Source organism: Drosophila mauritiana, chromosome 3R (genome assembly GCF_004382145.1).
Source record: "Drosophila mauritiana strain mau12 chromosome 3R, ASM438214v1, whole genome shotgun sequence".
NCBI classification, from domain to species: Eukaryota; Metazoa; Arthropoda; class Insecta; order Diptera; family Drosophilidae; genus Drosophila; species Drosophila mauritiana.
In genome coordinates, this window is record NC_046670.1 from 5,944,823 (window position 1) to 5,965,253 (window position 20,431).

Below are 20,431 nucleotides of genomic sequence, written 5' to 3' on the forward strand. Positions count from 1 at the left end.
TTTCCAGCAGAAACTGAAGATTTTCATTGTTCTCGAAACTCGTCGAGGCCCAAAACTTATCTCGAAGGTACAAATTTCTGGGGCGACCTGGAAAACAACATCAAAGGGGTATCTATCAGCAACAATAACAACAATTAGAGGCATTTATGGGCTGTGCGTTTTCCATTTTATCACCCCCGGCCCAAGCCGAAATCAGAAGTAATCCATCATCTGGGAGGCTTTACGAGGAGCCCGAGTACAACTGATAAGACACCCCGAAACACCTATCCATGCCCCAGGTATACAGACGCATATATTGTTCCCAAAAAGCAGAGAGGGACGGCACCATGGCCGAAATCATAACACAAACTCGATTACTCAATCAAAGCGATGGCTTTCTGATGGTGGGGCGGGGGCTGGGATCGAAGGGGGTAGGGGGTGCCTTTTGGGGCAATTTTAATTTGTTTACAACAACAATCAACAGAGTAAAATAGCCACACAGTAGCTGAGAGCCGAAACCAGGTAACGATACCGATAAGGGGTGATTAACAATTACTCGATCAAACGCACCGACCCGCCGAGTGGGAGGCGTTCTGGGGGAGGGTGGTTGGGTGGTTCGGTGGGTTCGGTGGGTTGGCAGCTCAATAAGCGGGCGAGCAGGGACTGTGATTTATACGACGATCGCCGATTGGGTGTCCAACCGCGTACCGATGTCGAGCTGTCGCCGCCTGCAATTGGAAATCGGAATATGGGTATTGGGTATTGGGAATAGGAATCGAGTGGAGTGGAGTGGAGTGCCATCGAGGCAGTGGAGCGCCTAACCAACCACCACTCGCTTATCAATCGATGGCCGGTAGCTCGGCACTATCTCCCATGCGGGGCATATCTACATACCGCTCTATTATTGTTAATATTGATATCTACCCATTAGCACAACATTATAGGTACAATCTATTATATTCTGTGAAATCAGATTTGGTACAATTTATAGCGCCCATGGGCTCTGCGGCGGCTCCTACAGCTGGTGGCCATTAGTTCATCGCCTGCGGCCGACGCAGTCGCTTCGATCGCTCCGGACCCAACCAATCGGTACCTACAGTTCGTTACTACCGCTCTGAGAACCCACCAATATGGATATCGCCACCAAGTCCAGCAAGGCCGCCTTCTCCATTGAGAATATCTTGGAGCAGAAGAGCTCCTCGCATCGATCTCAGTCGCGCAGAGGCTCCTCTCAAAGTCCCGTGGCAGGAACAGCCGGCATAGCCTCTCCACCCGCACTGGCCATGCCCAAGGCATCCTTGGCCACTGGCTCATCCTCCTCTCCATCGTCCGCCACCAACATCTTCGATCTATCCCGCGAGGCAGCTGCCGCCCAGTATGCCATGAAGAGTATGGAATCCGGTGCCGTGCTGGCACCCACCTCGCTGCGCTTCAACCCCATCTACCCGGATCCCGCCTCGCTCTTCTACCAGCAGGTGCTGCAGCTCCAGAAGAATCCCTCGCTCTTCATGCCCCACTTCCAAGCAGCCGCTGTAGCCGCCGCAGCCGCCGTTCAGCCAACAGCCTATTGTGATCAATACAGTCCCTTCTCCATGGAATGCGAAGGTGAGTGGTTCAGAATACATACTTAGTGGGGTTAACATGAATTTTATTTGGGTGTTGTATTTCCTATAAGATACAGATACATTTTCAAGATAATTGCTTAATTCTTGTAGTAATTTTTGATAAATCATTTAATAAAAAAGGGTGCAGGAAGAGAAGACATTAGGACATAGTTGCAGTTTTGCTAGTTTTAGGTTTTACTGAAAAATCGAAAAATGTATTATAAGGTTCTGGTATTTTTTACGAGATAATTTGCTAAAGAAAAGTATAGAACTGAAATATTAAATTATATGCAATCTAATCTCAGCAAATTCAAAAGATTGTATAGCGGTTATAAGTCCGAGAAGTGAAGTCTACTTATTCGACATTATGAATGAAGACAATAATTCATTATTCAAAAAATTCAGGAATAAGTTCAAAATTATAAAATTTTCGAACTGTTTACATTTTTCTATAAGAATATATGCAACAGACTGTGAAAACGTTAGGTGAAGTTATTGAAGTTAGTATATTATTATCATAAAATAATTGAGTAATATATTAATTAATACGGTTTTTGAAAATCTATTAGCCCGACGATGTATGCAATCAGGGTAAAACACAATTTAATCGTTTGACCTCATTAGCATTTCATCATACTATCAAATGACCGGAAATGAGTCACCTGCGTAGCAGTTGTTATGAATGAATAAGCGCTACAATTATCAATTAAACACTAAAATGCAGATAAAGGCTGAAGCATTCACAAGTCCTGTATCTTAAAGATAAAATAAAGGCAGTCATGAAGTTTGAAACCATAGTTTCTATTAGACTTTCTCACAGTTTTTAGCAAAGATTAGGATTGATTCGACATTACCAAGTTCAAGTCATTGAACCTCCCCATGCTGACACCTTAATCTCGCCCATCAAGTTGACACATGGAAATTGATCGCCATGGGAAAGGTGGTGCCAGAAATCCTCATTTAAATACCAAATATCTAAACTAGCCTAAGTCCGAAGTGCCCGGACCACCGAATATTACAATGGGGATCCCACACAAAATGGGCCATAAACATGATTAATGTGTGTGTGGTGCAGTTGGGTGTTTTTGGGTGTTTGTCAAAGTCAAGTGTTGGCGCCAATGCCACTCGAAATCCCATTTTCCCCGCCCCAAAACTGCATTTCCCGGTTGGTTCTCTGTGCTTTGGTGTAACGGTAGATTAGCCCCAGCAATGCTGATAAAGTCAGAGTCCCGAATTCCATCCCCTCGCAGTACAAACACCCTATTGAGATCGGAAAACCCACGAAATATTTCGGTGGCTTATCAGAAGTGACAAATATTTGAAATTCAGGTGAGAGACAACAGAAACTATAGCTATGGATATTGAAGTGACAGTTAGTTTTCATTGAAAAACATTGCTCTTGAGTTGGGAAAATCGAGCTGCTGCAAGTCAAATGGACTGTGGGAAATAAAACTCATTTAAACCTTTTGATATCACACCATTATCACAGACTGTATCTTTCAATCTTAATCTAGTGAAATAGGATAGGAATCAATATAATATCACTATGGGATGGAATATCTGAGAGCAACATTCTGTTCCCAATCCTCTCGTCTCGAGGATATATCTGTAAAGAGTCCAAATGACTTGGGATCATACTACGCTTCAAAAAAAGGAGTATTGATTAGCTTGCTCCATGCCATACTGATCACACAATGCAGATAGGAGTATCGGCTCGTATAGGCCACTTCAACTGTACTGCTATCCCGATTTCCGATTTGTTTGGCTTATCTAAACAAAAATGCTATTAGAGGCGATTAATAGGCGCTGTCCATCATCTTATAGCCACGATTGCCATTTGATTACGATAAGCCCGTCCGTTCCCGACACTCGTTCCACCTGGACAAGGGGCAAATGGGGAGGGCGGCGGTTTGGTGTTAGCGACAAGTACCTGATATGATTTTATTCCTTCAATCGGACACGCACATTATAAAATAATAACAAATCCAATTTTCAGCGATTAAATGCCGCTGGGAAGATGATAAGAGTGCTCTGCGGCCTTATCACTCCGTGTACGCCACTTAATAAAAATAAACGTTAATAAGTCTATTTGTAACGATTTAAATTATGGCATCTGCAATCGCACGTTATTTATTTAATGGCATTCGGCCATTTCCAATGGTTGTTGGTCAGATCCCGAAATATCAGCTCGATGGAGCACACTCCAAATATGCGCCAAGTGCGAATTTCCGTTACCTAAACTAAAAAAAAGAGCCCTCCTTCCTTATCACATTGGGGTATGTATGTACATAGGTGCAGATAGGTTCGCAATCGGATTGCCGGTCGGGTGCCAATTGATTTCGCTCAATTGCCCCGGAATCTCGGCGTACAGTCGATCCATTTTGCAATGGCCACCAAGTCGTCACCCAGTTACAAGTGGGCGTTGACATATTCCCCGATTCTGATACAACACCCATACACTTGTACCACTCGCAATTGTTGTGTCCGATTACTTTGATAAGAGCGGGTGGGCGGAGATAGGGAATACCGGGCCATAGGAGCCACCAATCACAATCCAATGATTGCGCCACTTTATATCGGGCAGATGGTTCAAAATCGTTATTCAAAGAAATCGATTGTCCTCGACTTTTTAATGGAGGCTTTTGATAAACAACGCTGGTTCGACAATGAATTTGATAAATGGAGTGGGTCTACAATGTCATTCGTTCTTTATATCGAAATTATTGTATTAACAATCAAATATTCACATTAAATATTATTCATTAGAAATGGGATACAAAGTAAATAAGACTAAGACTTGTTCAAATTAAGTTAGTTTTGTAAGCTCTCCATCAATTGTAATCTAAGTCAAACTGTCCTCATTTATTACCCGTAGGATTCCCCAATCCTGCCTCCGCTGCAGCCGCCCTCTACTGCAATGCCTATCCGGCGGCCAGCTTCTACATGTCCAACTTCGGCGTGAAGCGAAAAGGCGGCCAGATCAGATTCACCTCCCAGCAGACCAAAAATCTCGAGGCTCGCTTCGCCAGCTCCAAGTACCTGTCGCCGGAGGAACGGCGTCATCTGGCCCTCCAACTCAAGCTGACCGACCGCCAGGTGAAAACCTGGTTTCAGAACCGGCGGGCAAAGTGGCGACGGGCCAATCTCAGCAAGCGCAGTGCATCCGCCCAAGGACCCATAGCAAGCGCTGCCGTGGGATCACCCTCCAGCGCTTCGAGCGGCAATGCTCCCGTTTGCGGGAGCAGGAGTGGCCAGCAGAGCGACGAGGAGGATCGCATATATCTGTCCGAGGACGATGAGGACGACGACGAAGACGAAGGCGAGGCGGAGGAGACGCCCAAGTGAAGCTAGAGGATGACCCATTGACTCATAAGTTAGTTCAGCTTGTAGTTAGGATAAATAAATTTATTTCATTAGAATTATATTTATGCGAGTTAGTAAGTACTAGGTGGGTGGTCTCCTAATGGAACTGGTAGCTGTCCAGGCAGGCGCAGTTGGGCAGGGTGCATCTTGGCGCCAGATTGGATAGGTGGCCCATGGTCACCGGAAAGGAGAGAGGCACAAACCACTTGGGGTACGCACAAATGGCCGCTGCCGCCGCCGCCGATGCACTGCCTCCAAAGACCGGCGGCTTCAGCTCCACCACCGATTTGCTCTGGTACTGAAAGGTAAGATTTTTTATGCACTTAAATAAATATTACATTAGGTATTTCCTACTTCCATGGACCAGGCCAATCGTGACTGGATTGAATTCTGGAAGCGGAAATACAGACCTCAGCTCAAAAGTGCATTATACATTAAAAAAATTACAAATAAGAGTTTAACACATTATGAATATGTAGTGTATGTTATTATTTATGTTATCAAAAGACACCCCATAGTTCAAAAACATTGATTTTGAAACCGGACAAAACGCATTTAGAAGTAAAGTGATTTTCTGTTGTGGGAATAGAAATATTAACTTTGATTGGATCGATTTATCGATACTAATTTACATAAAAAATAATTAGCAAGCTTGGATGAAGGCTGCATTACTAGAATCAGCATGCTTATTCCCAACTCTCTAGCTTTAATCGTTTCCAAGATCTACAGACGATCAAGAAGTAACACTTTTTACATTCGGAAACGCTTCTATCTTAGCCAGATAGCATACTTTAAAAACGAATCTAGAATACACTATTACCAAAGGTATATTCAGGTACCTTGGTATATTCACTTGAATACAACTCCGTTCTATAACTTGGACTACAATATCTTGTAACTAAAAGATACTTGCTACATTTGACACTAGAAAGTTAGATCGCTTACCTGCTCTGTTATCACAGGCCTGAAGGCGCTGCTCCTGGGCGGCGTGGGCTGTGGCACAGTGGTCAACATGACCGGCTCCTGGCTGGGCAACTGGTTGCTGGTGACATCCACTGGCGAGGACTTGCCAGTGGGCGAGACATTCTCGATGGCCCGAATCAGATCGAGATCGCAGCGCTTGAGGACCAACTCCAGGACAGATCGCTTGCGCTGCGGAAAGAGCTGGGCAAGCATGTCAATTGCCGTTTGGGAGACGTTATCTCTTCGGGGCGCACTGAGATCCTGGGCCACCGCCGGCGATTCGCTGTACTCCTCCTCCTTCCGCATGAGCTGCTGCTGCTGCTCCTCCGAAATGGGCTTCTCCGTCTGGTCATCCTCTCGCTTGGGACGCGGCGAACTGGGCTGCGTGACGGTCAGACCGAAGATGTTGCCTGGCGGCAGTGCATCGATGGAACGACCCGTCTTGTTGGCCACCAGCCGCATGGCAATCGCATCCTCCACCGCCTGCTGGCGCTTCAGGGCAACCTGAAAGCCCACAAATGGAAATTAATATGCGACAAGTGAACAACTCGGTCCGTCTGCTGCTGTTTGACTTAACCGCAAACAAAGGCCACAGCAATTCCTTGGGGTATCACCCACATGCTAGCACATCCTAGTACATCCTAGCACATCCTAGCTCATCCACACCGATCTAATGAAATGCGAGACGTAGCCACACTTGTGCAAACAGTTGGTAAGCGGATATTTTGGTCGATTTGTTCCTACGCCTTGACAACTTTCCATCATCACCATCATCTAAAGGGGAGGGAATCCAGGACTGGTTGTCCTTGCTCTGGCTGGATTCGTTCCCCGTATTCCGTTTCATTGGCTGTTTGACTTGGCAGTGGAGTGGGGTGTGTCCATCGGCTATTTGTGTTTCGAATTGAGAACTTGGCCAGCGCCTAATCTAAACACAATATAAATGGCATTGCTAACTATTTTTCCAAGAAAGCTGGCAATTGAATTCAGTTACACAGATTGATTGAATCCGGATGGGGTGGCTTGCATATTGTGTTCTGGATACAAATAGCTGGGAAAACTATTTACCCCTTATGTTGAATTGTTTAATTATTCTTGAATTGAGTTGATTCTGAACTAATGTTTGGAAATCACGGCAGGGCACGTATTGAATATAGTCTGCATTCCAATATAATCTATGGATATCAATATTTGTATTCTATTGCCTTTGCTGCTATAAAAAGACATTGAAAGTCTGCTAAGATGGTTGGATTAACTATATATTCCGTGCCCACCATTTCTGAACGACTTAAATTAAACGTGCTATATGTTGGAAAAGTATTTCCAAATGCTAATAACAGTTCTTTTACGTCATTTGTAAAAAACAATTTTCGCAGAAATCGAAAATAAATAATTTTTCTTAAATGTTTATTAAATATTATTCAAAGTCACAAAACACGATATAAGAAAGTTTCGGAGTTTTCGGTGCTATTGTTAATTTAATCTCTCCTTCTTAATAGGTGTTTTTGTTTGTCGTCCCAGATTAGTAAATTATAATGATTATATAACAGTAAAATTAATGAAAGTTGAAATTGGGTTTCAACGTTTTACCTACTTAAAATGGATCACGGGTTCAATTGCGAACAGTACACAATTAAGTGGGTTGAAAAAACGACATTAAAAACCTGAAGTTATTTTAGAAAACTTTTACCTTTTAAGAATATTGGATATTTCATTTTAAGTTAATGTTAATGAAGGAAATATGTTGTTACAAGAAGAAATTTGCTAAATGGCTTATATGCTTACAATGGGTATAGTTGGGCAAATAAAGTCTCCGAATGTTAGAAGAATCTATCTGGTCTGAATGGTTTGGATGTCAATGGATAGATCTACCCAGGGAATTTTCAGTGGAATAACATTAAAGTTAGCAAGTTGACAGTACTAATAAGATGGGGATAGTAATATGTGAATACCATTAAACCCTTTGATTGCAAATTAAGCAAAAGGCTTGCTTCTCATCCTGCATTTTAATCCTAACTTACCTGAGCGGCCATGATGCGCTGCCTCTCAAAGATCAGGACACACTTGGCGCACTTGCAGTTCTTGTAGGTGCAGAGCTTCTTGTGACCCCGCAGCTCTGAAATGATCCCATGGTTCCGGCAGCGGGCGCACTTGGGCACACGATTGACGACCTTGGGCGCTGGGTGTTCAACTATTTTGGTGGCCTTGGGATTAGCCACCAGGCGAGGACGCTTATTAGCCACTTCATCTGCAGTTTCACCACTTGAACTGGCCATCGCAAGATGTATTCAGTGAAAACCGATTTTCCGACTAAGAAGTTGCTGCTTTTGGAGCACAAATTCGCGACTTATTTGGGGACCAGCGAAAAGAAACTAAATTTTGGAAACACGCGCCAAAGGATCTGGAATTGTTTCAAAGAATGGCGCAAACTTTGTTGACTTACGCAGGCGCTTTGGCTTTCATTTAGCAATTTGAGCTTACAGTACTGCCATTGGTGGTTGCAAAATGAGTAGACTCCTCCCCTTGAAGTTTCAGTCAAGGGTTTGTGGGCGTAGCCAATGCTTTCAAGTTCCAAATGCTAAGTAGGGAACAATACAGCAATGCAGCGGACAAAATATTGTATATAATCTACCATTCATTTCCTTGAAATTTCTTAAAGCTTCCCGGAAACTAAATATTATATATATTTTATGAATTTGGGAAATGTTTCACATGCAAAACAGTTTATTTTAAAACCATAGCATTTATGTTACCTTGTTTACTAATAATAAACGTTTATTAATTCGAAGCCAATGTTATAGTAAATTGAACTTCGATAAATTTGGCGGCTTAGCGAAGTTAACCACCCAGGCGGCGCACCAGAACTCGTACCGAACTCGTAACTTGTAATTAGGGTGTACGAAAATTGCCCGAATGCCAGCCGATACGTGCACACTGGCAGCATGTTTAAAAAGCGTAGACTCCCAATTGGACGGTTCATATTGGAGCCGAGCTAGCACGTGTGCGAAGATTTAAGATCGAGATTTGGAATTGCCAGCATGGTTGCCCAGAACTCCGACAAAATGCGGGCCCTGGCCCTGAAGCTCTTCGAGATCAATGCCTTTAAGTTCGGCGACTTCAAGATGAAGGTGGGCATAAATTCGCCGGTCTACTTCGACCTCCGAGTGATCGTCAGTTATCCGGATGTGATGGTCAGTATTTGGGATTAGTGCTCCATGTCTATGTCAGTAGTTAACTCGGTCTCCCTACAGCAAACCGTATCCGACCTGCTGGTGGAGCACATCAAGGACAAGCAGCTGAGCGCCAAACACGTGTGCGGTGTCCCCTACACGGCGCTCCCGCTGGCCACCATTGTGTCCGTGCAGCAGGGAACGCCCATGCTGGTGCGGCGCAAAGAGGCCAAGGCCTACGGCACCAAGAAGCTGGTCGAGGGCATCTTCAATGCCGGCGACACCTGTCTGATTGTCGAGGACGTGGTCACCTCTGGCTCCAGCATCCTGGACACGGTGCGGGATCTGCAAGGCGAGGGCATTGTGGTCACCGACGCCGTGGTCGTCGTGGACCGTGAGCAGGGCGGAGTGGCTAACATCGCCAAGCACGGCGTGCGGATGCACTCGCTCTTCACGCTCTCCTTCCTGCTGAACACCCTCCACGAGGCCGGGCGCATCGAGAAGTCCACCGTAGAGGCAGTGGCCAAGTACATTGCCGCCGTGCAAATCAACAGCGATGGTACCTTCGTCGGCGGCGATAAGGCCGACATTGTCGGAGGTGCGTATGCTCCAGATCCCCCTGATATCTGCCAGATAGATAGATGCATAGATAGATAATAAGTACATGACACTCGGCCAGCACATGGCCTCGAGCAAATTCAATTAGGGGAGCGCTCCAGTCGCGCTACTATAAAGTTATACAACGGCCATAAATGGCGGTAGGCCGATCTGGATTCCACTATCGGACCGGATCATTCCCGGGAATGCGGCACGTGATTCTGATTTGGGGCAGTGTCCGGTCCGCACTCAATTATGCCACCACGCTTATCAAACCACTCGAGAGCCAGCCTGCTCCTCCAATCAAGCCCATCTTCTATAAATAATCACATTTCGTTTTTGGAGGTTTGATGATATGTATGGGAACCGGTTTACTTTTTGTTTCCACCTGTAAAGTCACAATATTCTAATCTCATCTTAATCATCGTGCTTGCTTTTGGGGAGTAACGAATTCTAATCGTTAGTATTGCTTTTTCTCAAGATGAAGACTTACTTTAAGATACGATACCAAAGGGGAAATTATTGTATTCTCCATTCATGAAATCCATCTAGAGGTGAAGAGCCAAAAGCTATACCCAGATCAAAAGAGTTCTGTCTGCTTATGTGTTGAGTATATTAATGTACTTTGGGATCTCCAATGTGTGAAGCTATTGAAGAAAATTGGCATAGGTATAAAGCAGACATATAGCGAAAAGAAAAGGCGATAAGATAGGTCTCCGTGCACGTTTTAAAACTGAAGTGTTAACTAATCCCCATCACTTTCCCCGCAGCCAACGACTTGCAGCGCACTAAACTGACCTACGAGAGTCGCGCCAATCTGGCCAAGAGCGCGGTGGCCAAGCGCCTCTTCAACCTGATAGCCAGCAAACAGACGAACCTCTGCTTGGCCGCCGACCTGACCAACGCCGATGAAATCCTGGACGTGGCCGACAAGTGCGGTCCGTACATCTGCCTGCTGAAGACGCACGTGGACATTGTGGAGGATTTCAGTGATAAGTTCATCGCTGACCTGCAAGCTCTGGCACAGCGGCACAATTTCCTGCTGATGGAGGATCGCAAGTTCGCAGACATCGGCAACACGGTGTCCCTGCAGTACGGCAAGGGCATCTATAAGATTTCCAGTTGGGCTGACCTGGTCACGGCCCACACCTTACCTGGACGCAGTATTCTGCAGGGTCTGAAGGCGGGCCTTGGCGAGGGAGGAGCCGGCAAGGAACGCGGCGTCTTCCTGCTGGCAGAGATGTCGGCCAGCGGCAACCTGATCGACACGAAGTACAAGGAGAACAGCAACAAGATCGCCACCGAGGGCGCCGATGTGGATTTCGTGGCCGGTGTGGTATGCCAATCCTCCGATGCCTTTGCCTTCCCCGGTCTTCTGCAGCTGACACCCGGTGTGAAGATAGACGAGGGCGTGGACCAGTTGGGCCAGCAGTACCAGAGCCCGGAGCATCTGGTCAAGGAGCGTGGAGCCGATATCGGAGTGGTGGGCAGGGGCATCCTAAAGGCCACCAACCCGAAGCAGGCGGCCCAGACGTACCGCGACCGCCTTTGGGCAGCCTACCAGGATCGAGTCGCCAAGTAGAAAACCCAAACAGCATTCCCCTTTAACAAATATTCCCCAATACCCACCCATTCCCCCTTGGTTTCGGTTACCCTAGATAAGTGAAAAAACCTTCCAATTATTTACCGCGATTTTACAGTGCATTTATGAATTGAACATAGGCTATGAATCTTCCGCAAAACAGTTGGCAAACGAGGCTTGCCTTAAAGTAAGGGTTACAACAAATAGAATGGTTAACAATCGATGTGAGGTGCCTCCGTCAACGAGGAACTCCTTAGTAGGAGGCCAGGCACTGCAGGACGTAGCTGTAGTCTCCGGAGAGGTCGTCCTGGAAAGGAGATCAGTGGATGGTGAATGTGACCCAGCTTTGCCGTTGAGTGTAAGCCAACTTTATTAGTTAATACAAGCACAAACTACGCATACGACTTCGATGCGCAATAATTTACAATAAAAAAAGACATGTATACAAAATAAAAATACGTAAAAATGTTAAATAATCGTTGAACGTTAGACGTTATTGCACAGAGGGAAAATACTAAGCGTTTCGTAGATTGGATTTTTAGAACACATCACAACTAGTGTATATAGACAACTCCATTTGTTCTTCGCTTTTGTTAAACTTTTTTTTTTTGGGGAAATGCAACGTTTTTTTTTGGCATTTTCTACTTGAACAGTGGGGTATTGCTCATAGATATTCGGATATTCCGGCTGCTTCCGTCTACCAAGCCGTAAGAGTGACCAGGACGTATCCAATATCGGTCTCGGCATCCTCCTGTTGTTGGTTGATTTAAACGGGTAGAGAAAAGCGTGAAAAGAGCAGAGGGTCAGAGCATTAAACGCCTTTTACTTTGTATACATGGCTTATGGTTTGGTTAATTGCCGGAAGCTACTCCTCTAAGGGGTAATCCACTATATATGTACCTGATCAGCAAATAAATAAGTCTACATTTTCGAATTTAACATAACATTTAAAGTTTTACATCTTGTATTTGATAATGTATATATTTACATATAATTGACATGTACTTTTAGCAAGCAGTGCAAGTAGATTGCGGTTTCATTTAAATTGAACTATAACAGTTAACGTTTTATATAGCTCTTACACTTGCTGATCAAGTTTATATAGTCACTTAAGGGGGGCATTTAGCCCATTTTAAATCGATTTTTATGTTGGTTTTATCCACGCCCATTTTAAAGTTCAATGTTTTGATGTTAGGCGACCCAATGTAGCGCTGTTATTTACATGACAAGCAGTGCAGAGACCTCTGCTAACAGTAACAGAAACTCGATTTGAATTTTGTATTTCATTTTTTCGTATTTTTTATTTTCGTATTTTTTTTAAGTTAAAATATCTTGCAAATGAGACTCAAAACAAAACTGAAAGTATAGCTACACAGCAATGCAAGTAGCCTGAGGTGTAGTAATTATAGAGATACAATTATGTGCATGTGGCGTGCATAGTCATAATAATAAAAGTCACAATGGTTATAATAATCAACAGGATGCGAGACTGGGGTTCTGATTCTACGACTTAAATGCACTGCGTCTTCGTTAAAACGTGTTCCAATTCAAAAACTATACATTGTCAACTATTCGATATCGGAATTTCGTTTGTACATTCTGTTTGCATATAGTTTAGAGCGTGGAACAGACGAAAGAGATAAATTATTGTTGAATGGGGATCTTTTAGAAGCCAACAATAGCCAATAGGGCACGCTTATAATCGCCGGATGTATCGCCCTAAAAATATAGAATATGCCAAGTTTTAATGTTTTATGCACACAAATGAAGCAGTCGGCCGGGAAGGAATAATGGCTTCAGAAATCGGCAAGAAAGTGTTGGGCAAAGGAGCAGTAACAACAACATGAGAAGCCAGATTGGATGAACGATTATTAAACTTTGATGGAACCACGATTAATGGGACTTTTTGCAGGTACAATCGAATGCGAGTTAGTGGCACATTGAACAGGGTGCAGAGTTGAAAGTTCTGGCAAGCACACGCAAATATGAATGTAATTGAAATCGGTATTTACCTTGATCCAGGACTCCAAGCTCTTGCCGTACTTGTTCTGGAATGCCTCCTTGATGTCACCCAGATCGATCTCCGACCGGCTGACGATGATGCGGATCAGCGTCTTGTCCTTGGTGCCCATGCCGGCCATGGAGTCGTGCAGGCGCTCCGAAAAGTAGTCGATCTTGGACTTGCAGCACTTGACTGCAGAGCAATGCATCAGTTAGAAGGGACTCTAAAGAATAGGATGCTATAAGAACGTACCGATGGCCAGGAAACCCTTCTCCACGGAGCCGCTGAACTCCCGCTTGATGGCCTTCTCGATGTCGTTGCCCGACAGGTTCTCGTATTCGAGGAAGATCTGGCGCAGCTGCTGGTAGGAGCGGGTGATCAGGATCGAGTTGAAGGTGGACTCATCTGTGCCCCACTGTCCCTCGCCGGCGTCGTGCAGAGCCTGGGCATCGGCGATGGCCGCGGCCTCGTCCACGCCCTGGTTCTCATCCCGGTTGCCCTGGACGAGCGAGACGCACAGCCGCTTGAAGTGGCCACTGGTGTCGCCCTTCAGGTCGGACTCTAGGGACTTGCCGAAGCTCTGCTCGTAGAACTGGGCAATGGTCTTGATGCCGTAGTTGGACAGCGTGCAGAGGATCTCGATGATGGCCTCCTCGTCGGTTCCCAGTCCCGAGATGGCGTCGTGCAGCTCCTGGGCGTAGAACTGGGGCAGCGGCGTCATCAGAGCCAGGATAACATCCTCGAACTTGCCGCCCAGCTCGGACTTGAGGTCCGAGATCAGGTCCTTGCCGTACGAGGTCTTGAACGCCTCAGCGATCTCCAAACGCTGGACGATGCCACGCCTGGCCAGGATCTCGATGATGGCCTTCTCGTCGGTGCCGAAGCCCTTCATCGCCTTGCGCAGAATAGCCGCATCCTCGACGGGATCGAAGGGATCGGCCGGGTAGACGGTGGGTGTGCACTGCAAATCGAATACAGCCAATCAGCAAGTGAGTAATAATAATGAACAATAGGGTGTATTTTAATGCAGGGCACGTAATCCCAAAGAAGTTACTCAACATTACTCAGTGGCACTTGTTCTAAATACAAATATGTGGTTATTCCCTACATGTATTATCTCAGGTTTGCATGAATTCTTCTGCAATAAAGTTAGCTTTCTAAAATTTACTTTTTTTTTCGTTGTGACTCTTATCTAAGGAACTCATAAATGAAACCCTCTTATCAGTCTCTTCTCCCATCAGTCGGTACTTGTTTGTCAACGATTGTATAGTATACACCTCTGATGACAATTTAATAGCCCAATTATAGATAATTTCGAAGCATCTGGTTGTTGCAGTAATTTATAGATTGCATCTAGAAAAATCTTGCTTACTTGGCAAAAACACACATTTCATAAAAAATAATATTAAGATATTCTCATCTATCTGTTGAATCTGATTTGATCTGATTTGATCTGATTTTTAACATTAACAGCCATAATCACGCGAAATAATTGACTTTGATAGATATATACATTTTTGATTCATAAAGTACGATCCATAGTAAACTCACCTTGAATGGGTAGTACTCAGCGGAACTCATTTTGATTGGTTTGTTGTGAAAAATCTGTAAGTAGGAAGTGAGAAATCATAATGAATAATGGCTAACCCGAAATCGTGATGAAAACTGAACCCCCAGCAAGGTCGGCTAAGTTATGTTTCCCAGGCCCAATAAACCCGGCCTTTGGTTAATTCATGCCCTGCCTGGTGACATCATCAACTCGTAAAAGCCTCGCATTACGCATACGTCCCGTAGCCAGCCTGGCGCTGGTCTAAAAGCATTTTACCCCATTGATTTTTTCCCTAGTTTATTTACCGAGATGTTTTCCTAGTTTTTCTCGCCAACCGGTGCCCAAATCGAAGTTCAATGTACTGCCAGGGGAAAGTGAAAGTTTCCACTTTTCAGTAGGCAGTTGACGGAGGACCGAACCTTGGAACCGGGTGCGTCTGATAGCCAAATGGCATGGCGCGGCAGTTTCGTGATAGGCCAGACCAAACCCACACGAAGTGGCCTCATAAACGGATGAGCTCATTGCGTTCTGGCTTGGAAAACATCGGGCACGGCTCGTTTGTGGCCAAGAGAAAGCTTCAGGGAAATGTCTGCCTCGTCACCCCTTTGCGCTCTAGGTCTACCACTCCACTTCAGTTGTCAAGTGGAACACTATCTCGAGGGACTAGTCCACATAATCCCTAAAATCAATAGGGCCAAATTACCTAATGATAAATGGATTGAGATTTTTGATAGCTCCCGAATTAGTAACCACATTGCGGCAGAAAATACATGTTTGCCTTTCTATGCTGCCGCCAAAGTAGAAAGTCAACAAAAGGCAGCCGAAAAAAGCATTATAAAAGACTTGACGTGGCGACGCCATACAAAAAACAAAAAAGTTAACAAAAAGATACAACTACAAACGCCTCTGCAGTCGAGCTATAAACAAACAAAATGTTTTGGCCAACGTTGAAACCGGTTCTTATACGTATGGCGTACAATTAAACCCAAGATTCTAGTGTTTATGGAATGCTTTAGTTAATATATGATTTCTTTTTAAATAAATTATAATGCAAGTTGGGAATAATGTAATCAAAAATCATTGGTTAGACTCTCTAAATATTGATTGGAGTTCTCCGTGATACTTTGACCTCAATCTACAAAACACATTTGTGGTTGGAAACACCCTTAATTATAATTCTTTTGTTCCATTAAAAAAGTTTGGAAGTGGTTAAAGAGACAAAGTGGAAAATACAAGATATATGCTTCAGCATAGGGTATCTGGTGATATTGCTCTTGAAATAGCCAGATGATACATTGAAATTACAGCACGGAATGATTCACCAGATTTGTGACGTCAATTGGAAGCTCTGAGAACGACTTTAAAAAAGAGATATTAAAATCTAGGTGTAAAAACTGGAATAGCTCGTGACCATGTGTGAATAACTCCATAAACAAAAGCTTTTGCCAACTTCTTTTGGAGATCTCGATGGACTGTACCTCGAAATGTTTCAAAAATGTTTTGCAAGTGCACTGAGCAATTTACTCAGTAATAAACCTTGATGACACACCTATTCTACTATAATTGCACGGCCTCGAGTACACTACTACTATATTTTGTGGACGGTGGAATGTGGCCACATCCGATTCCGGTGAGTAATGCTGAGCAAGGCCCAGGCGCTCATACTCAGTGCTTACTGTAGTTTGAAGCGCCTGTCGGGCAATTGAAGTTGATTGAATTACTAAATTAAGCAGGGAACTGGGGGATAGAGATATTTCGAAGCATTCCGCTTCGCATTCCCAAGTAAAATGGGAAAGCAAGAAAGGAACAAAAAGTTTACTTAGATTTGGTCGGAGATGAGAAAAGTCACACGCGTCGCGAGAGAAAACGCCAAAAGAGTGGGGCTTTTGCTTTTGAGTTTGATGATGTCATCTTTCGGTTTTGAATTTTTCTCCCACCCGAGGCTTTTATTATTGGAATATAAAGTAAATAGAGAAACAAGATTCTGGAGAATTCTCGCGATACCGCACCCACAATTCTACAAAATGCCCATGTTAAAGTGGCAAAAATGAAAATTATCTTCGAGTGTTTAGCACACACTTTCTTTTCTCACTTTTCCCACTGATTTTCCGCTTGACTTTTTGCGATTTCTGGCACAGCGAGAGTAAACAATGAGTTTTATCTACAAATTCCTTTTGATTTACCAATGATATTCGATTTTCAACGTACAAGTCTGACGATGCGAACTGTAAGCGATGTGAATAAATACTATAGCTGTTTGCGCTCCGTGTTTGGCTTTTATACTCGCGCTCTCTCGCTGGAAGTCGATTAGAGATGAACCAACCGGCGATAGGTTGTTGTTGTTAGGAAATATTGGGTGGTAGCGCCCTAACTGGAAGCTGGTATCTTCTGCGTCGTCATAGAATCGTCACCGTAGAATGTAAAGTGTTTCAAGATGCATGAATCATCGCCATTGGTAGCTGTTGAGACATCCACGATATTTTTAGAAGCATATTTGCATTGTAATAATGACGACATTGGGAAAATAAAATATGATCTGTTTACGCATTGAATTTGAAAATGTAACCTTTGATTTGAATATTCAGCCGTCAGTCAACTAAATACCCTTTTACTTCTTGAGCCGGTAAATTAATTCTAGTTAATATGTAAGTCGTTAATACTATTTTTATAACTATATATAAAAGGCTTTTTCCGTTAATTGTCAGCTGACATCGGAGCAAGATCAAACCCAAAACTATCGTTATATCGATGACCAGTTTGCGGTTCTATGGAAATACACAACTCTTATACCTGAAGAATTACCTCCAAAGAAATGTTCAATCTAAAAAAAAACAATGATAATCTTATTAATTATACAAATTAATGTGGCGCCACTTAGTATAAAAACATATACCTTTTGTCCGAGTACTCAGTTCTATTGATCACGATCACATATTGGTACTGCAATATATATCGGTGCATTGACTTATCGAATGAAGTAAAAGAACCACGACTGTATATTTTATTCATTTAATTGGGGCGCCCCTAAAACTGCAGCAACTACCTTTTGTCAAGCTCCTCACCATAATTTATCGGCTTTTTGTAGCTTATCGATGCATCCATTGTATCGAATGAAATTTAGTTCAGTTAGTTTCCCGTTTGTTGGTCTCTTTATGAATCAATTGTTTAACCCTTCTCCTCCCAGAAATTTGCAGACATCACTAGCGGCACCAGATCATAAGTTCCTCTTGCAGTAGGAGTTAGTCATCGGGATGTGAGTATATATATGCACTTAGAGCGCCAGTGGCATCTTGTTCCCGATCCAGCTTCGTCGGCCCCTCCCTTCTTCGGTGTTTTGTGACTTGTTATCTGGGCCAAGAATCGGAAGCAGAGCCCCTGCAATTGAAAACCTGCCCCGACTACTCACACTCGTCATGGTGTTTATCTATCTACCCAGCAGATAAGGATAAGCGAGTAACCAGCGACCAGAAACCGGTAAACAGAATGTGGAAGGCAAGTGCCGGTCACCAGATTCAGGCCACCAGTGCCATCTCCGCGGAGGACGACGACTGGGAGACGGATCCGGACTTCGTGAACGATGTCAGCGAGCAGGAGCAGCGCTGGGGATCGAAGACGATCGACGGCAGCGGTCGCACAGCAGGCACCATCGAGTGAGTCATCCGAAATTCTCGAAACACTGGGTATTGGGTTCATTGTTCCCTTTCTTTCTGCTTTTAGCATGGACAAGCTGCGCGAGGAGACGGAGCAGGCCGATCTGGACAAGAAGAAGCAGCTGCTGAAGGATCAGAACGCAGGATACGGATACGGCGGCAAGTTTGGCGTTGAGAAGGACCGCATGGATAAGTCGGCTGTGGGTCATGACTACCAGGGCAAGGTGGGAAAGCACGCCTCGCAGAAGGACTACAGCGATGGTTTTGGGGGAAAGTTCGGGGTGCAAGAGGATCGCAAGGACAAGTCTGCCGTGGGCTGGGACCACGTCGAAAAGGTCGAGAAGCACGCCTCCCAGAAGGACTACGCCACTGGCTTCGGAGGCAAGTTCGGAGTGCAGTCCGATAGGGTGGATAAATCCGCCGTGGGCTGGGATCACATCGAGAAGGTGGAGAAGCACGAGTCTCAAAAGGGTAATTCTCCTAACTGAAATTAATTAATTTTTTCCTATGATTATTTTATTTATATCTTCTCCCAACATCAGATTACTCCAAGGGCTTTGGCGGAAAGTTTGGCGTTCAGGAGGACCGAAAGGACAAGTCCGCGGTTGGATGGGACCACAAAGAGGCCCCGCAGAAGCACGCCAGCCAGGTGGACCACAAGGTCAAGCCAGTCATCGAAGGTGCCAAGCCTTCCAATTTGCGTGCCAAGTTCGAGAACCTGGCTAAAAACTCTGAGGAGGAGTCACGTAAGCGGGCCGAGGAGCAGAAACGTCTGCGTGAGGCCAAGGACAAGCGCGATCGGGAGGAAGCCGCCAAGAAGACTGTGGCCGAGAACACTCCTCGTACCTCGACGGAAGCACCGCCTCCAAAGGGCAGCAGGGCGGCCATCCAGACGGGTCGAACCGGAGGCATTGGCAATGCCATCAGTGCATTTAACCAGATGCAATCGCCTGTTTCCGAAACTCCTCCAGCACGAAAGGAACCCATTGTCATTCCCAAAGCGCAGCCTGTTAAAGTAGAATTAGAAGCAAAGGAGGAGCCAACGGCAGCTGCTGCATCGGTAGTCCCCGCTCGAGAGCCGGAAATAGTTCAAGTGGCCAAGGCTGCAGCTCCACCACCAGATGTGGTGCCCCAAATTGAGGTTGAGACCGTGGCCACGCCTCCCAGAAGTGAGCCGCAATCACCAGTGCATGTGCCGACGCCTCAACCCGAAGTCCAAGTCCAAGTCCAACCTGAGCCGCAACCTCAAGCCGATCCTGAGCCATTAGTTGAAGAAGAGCCACTGTACCAGAACCAGGCCGAGATTAAGGCTGCCTCGCCCTTGCCACCAACGAATGGAACCGCTTCAGAGGCAGTTGCTCAGAGTGGCACCGCAACCGTTCCCGAGGAGGCAATCTACGCGAACTCAGACAATTTGGCCGACTACCTGGAGGACACCGGAATCCACGCCATTGCCCTGTACGACTACCAGGCGGCGGATGACGACGAGATATCCTTTGATCCAGATGACGTGATCACCCACATCGAGAAGATCGACGATGGGTGGTGGAGGGGATTGTGCAAGAACCGCTACGGACTCTTTCCAGCCAACTACGTGCAGGTGGTGGGACAGAACTCATAAAAGCTTCCAATTGAAATTCACGATAGAACAAAATCAAATTGTATTTACATACTAACGAAAACGATAATACTGATTTTGGATTATAAACCATATAAACCAATTCGCAACTAACCCAGCCCATTTCCCATCCATTGTTTACCCTCTTAACCCTCCAAATTATGTGCAACGAATGGCTAGATATTGAATTATTATTGTAATTTGTTATGCTAGCACCTAAAGTAACCGAGGTATTCCATTTTTAATATATGTATCATTTATTGCATTTTACATTCTTTGTATTTAAAACATTTATTTTACCAAGAAAATATGCCAAGCTATTTTAGATATCGCTCATTTCATATTTTATGCATTAGT

General features: G+C 44.8%; 5 protein-coding genes across 10 annotated transcripts; 3 read left to right on the plus strand and 2 right to left on the minus strand.

Annotated features, from left to right (window-relative positions):
* Positions 1-1,109: 1,109 nt before the first annotated feature.
* LOC117145443 (hematopoietically-expressed homeobox protein Hhex) lies at positions 1,110-4,928 on the plus strand. The gene is made up of 2 exons (XM_033311101.1): positions 1,110-1,584; positions 4,459-4,928. The coding sequence occupies exons 1-2, from the start codon at positions 1,110-1,112 to the stop codon at positions 4,926-4,928; spliced, it is 945 nt and encodes a 314-aa protein (XP_033166992.1).
* Positions 4,929-5,001: 73 nt separating this feature from the next.
* On the minus strand, positions 5,002-8,191 carry LOC117144661 (doublesex- and mab-3-related transcription factor A2). Its single transcript, XM_033309962.1, has 3 exons — positions 7,928-8,191; positions 5,892-6,413; positions 5,002-5,244 (listed from the first exon to the last, which is right to left on the minus strand). The coding sequence occupies exons 1-3, from the start codon at positions 8,180-8,182 to the stop codon at positions 5,044-5,046; spliced, it is 978 nt and encodes a 325-aa protein (XP_033165853.1). The 5' UTR covers positions 8,183-8,191; the 3' UTR covers positions 5,002-5,043.
* Positions 8,192-8,842: 651 nt separating this feature from the next.
* On the plus strand, positions 8,843-11,731 carry LOC117146113 (uridine 5'-monophosphate synthase). Its single transcript, XM_033312099.1, has 3 exons — positions 8,843-9,097; positions 9,158-9,674; positions 10,444-11,731. The coding sequence occupies exons 1-3, from the start codon at positions 8,945-8,947 to the stop codon at positions 11,253-11,255; spliced, it is 1,482 nt and encodes a 493-aa protein (XP_033167990.1). The 5' UTR covers positions 8,843-8,944; the 3' UTR covers positions 11,256-11,731.
* LOC117146114 (annexin B9) lies at positions 11,353-17,072 on the minus strand. 4 transcript variants are annotated; one of them, XM_033312102.1, is made up of 5 exons: positions 17,015-17,072; positions 14,809-14,862; positions 13,510-14,218; positions 13,268-13,449; positions 11,353-11,562 (listed from the first exon to the last, which is right to left on the minus strand). In XM_033312102.1, exons 2-5 carry the CDS (start codon positions 14,836-14,838, stop codon positions 11,509-11,511), a joined length of 975 nt encoding a protein of 324 aa, XP_033167993.1. In that variant the 5' UTR covers positions 14,839-14,862; positions 17,015-17,072; the 3' UTR covers positions 11,353-11,508. The 4 variants fall into 4 exon arrangements, with proteins under 4 accessions (XP_033167993.1, XP_033167995.1, XP_033167991.1 ...); XM_033312104.1 differs by lacking the exon at positions 11,353-11,562 and adding an exon at positions 11,844-12,006; XM_033312100.1 differs by lacking the exon at positions 11,353-11,562 and adding an exon at positions 12,567-12,974 and having other exon boundaries at positions 17,015-17,071.
* Positions 17,073-17,899: 827 nt separating this feature from the next.
* On the plus strand, positions 17,900-20,344 carry LOC117146111 (hematopoietic lineage cell-specific protein). 3 transcript variants are annotated; one of them, XM_033312097.1, is made up of 5 exons: positions 17,914-17,931; positions 17,991-18,059; positions 18,246-18,456; positions 18,524-18,927; positions 18,999-20,344. In XM_033312097.1, exons 3-5 carry the CDS (start codon positions 18,290-18,292, stop codon positions 20,075-20,077), a joined length of 1,650 nt encoding a protein of 549 aa, XP_033167988.1. In that variant the 5' UTR covers positions 17,914-17,931; positions 17,991-18,059; positions 18,246-18,289; the 3' UTR covers positions 20,078-20,344. The 3 variants fall into 3 exon arrangements, with proteins under 3 accessions (XP_033167989.1, XP_033167987.1, XP_033167988.1); XM_033312098.1 differs by having other exon boundaries at positions 17,900-18,059; positions 18,243-18,456; XM_033312096.1 differs by having other exon boundaries at positions 17,900-18,059.
* The last annotated feature ends 87 nt before the right edge of the window (positions 20,345-20,431 follow it).

Bases quoted from the DNA above. Each gene is read 5' to 3' on its own strand.
- LOC117145443 (XM_033311101.1), top strand. From the start codon at position 1,110: ATGGATATCGCCACCAAGTCCAGCAAGGCCGCCTTCTCCATTGAGAAT. The intron at 1,585-4,458 runs GTGAGTGGTTCA...TATTACCCGTAG, and splicing joins CTTCTCCATGGAATGCGAAG to GATTCCCCAATCCTGCCTCC.
- LOC117144661 (XM_033309962.1), bottom strand. From the start codon at position 8,182: ATGGCCAGTTCAAGTGGTGAAACTGCAGATGAAGTGGCTAATAAGCGT. The intron at 6,414-7,927 runs GTAAGTTAGGAT...GTGGGCTTTCAG, and splicing joins AGCGCATCATGGCCGCTCAG to GTTGCCCTGAAGCGCCAGCA. The intron at 5,245-5,891 runs GTAAGCGATCTA...CTTACCTTTCAG, and splicing joins GGCCTGTGATAACAGAGCAG to TACCAGAGCAAATCGGTGGT.
- LOC117146113 (XM_033312099.1), top strand. From the start codon at position 8,945: ATGGTTGCCCAGAACTCCGACAAAATGCGGGCCCTGGCCCTGAAGCTC. The intron at 9,098-9,157 runs GTCAGTATTTGG...GTCTCCCTACAG, and splicing joins TCAGTTATCCGGATGTGATG to CAAACCGTATCCGACCTGCT. The intron at 9,675-10,443 runs GTGCGTATGCTC...CTTTCCCCGCAG, and splicing joins TAAGGCCGACATTGTCGGAG to CCAACGACTTGCAGCGCACT.
- LOC117146114 (XM_033312102.1), bottom strand. From the start codon at position 14,838: ATGAGTTCCGCTGAGTACTACCCATTCAAG. The intron at 14,219-14,808 runs GTGAGTTTACTA...TTCGATTTGCAG, and splicing joins CTGAGTACTACCCATTCAAG to TGCACACCCACCGTCTACCC. The intron at 13,450-13,509 runs GTACGTTCTTAT...ATTGCTCTGCAG, and splicing joins GAAGGGTTTCCTGGCCATCG to TCAAGTGCTGCAAGTCCAAG.
- LOC117146111 (XM_033312098.1), top strand. From the start codon at position 18,290: ATGTGGAAGGCAAGTGCCGGTCACCAGATTCAGGCCACCAGTGCCATC. The intron at 18,457-18,523 runs GTGAGTCATCCG...TTCTGCTTTTAG, and splicing joins CGCACAGCAGGCACCATCGA to CATGGACAAGCTGCGCGAGG. The intron at 18,928-18,998 runs GTAATTCTCCTA...TCCCAACATCAG, and splicing joins GAAGCACGAGTCTCAAAAGG to ATTACTCCAAGGGCTTTGGC.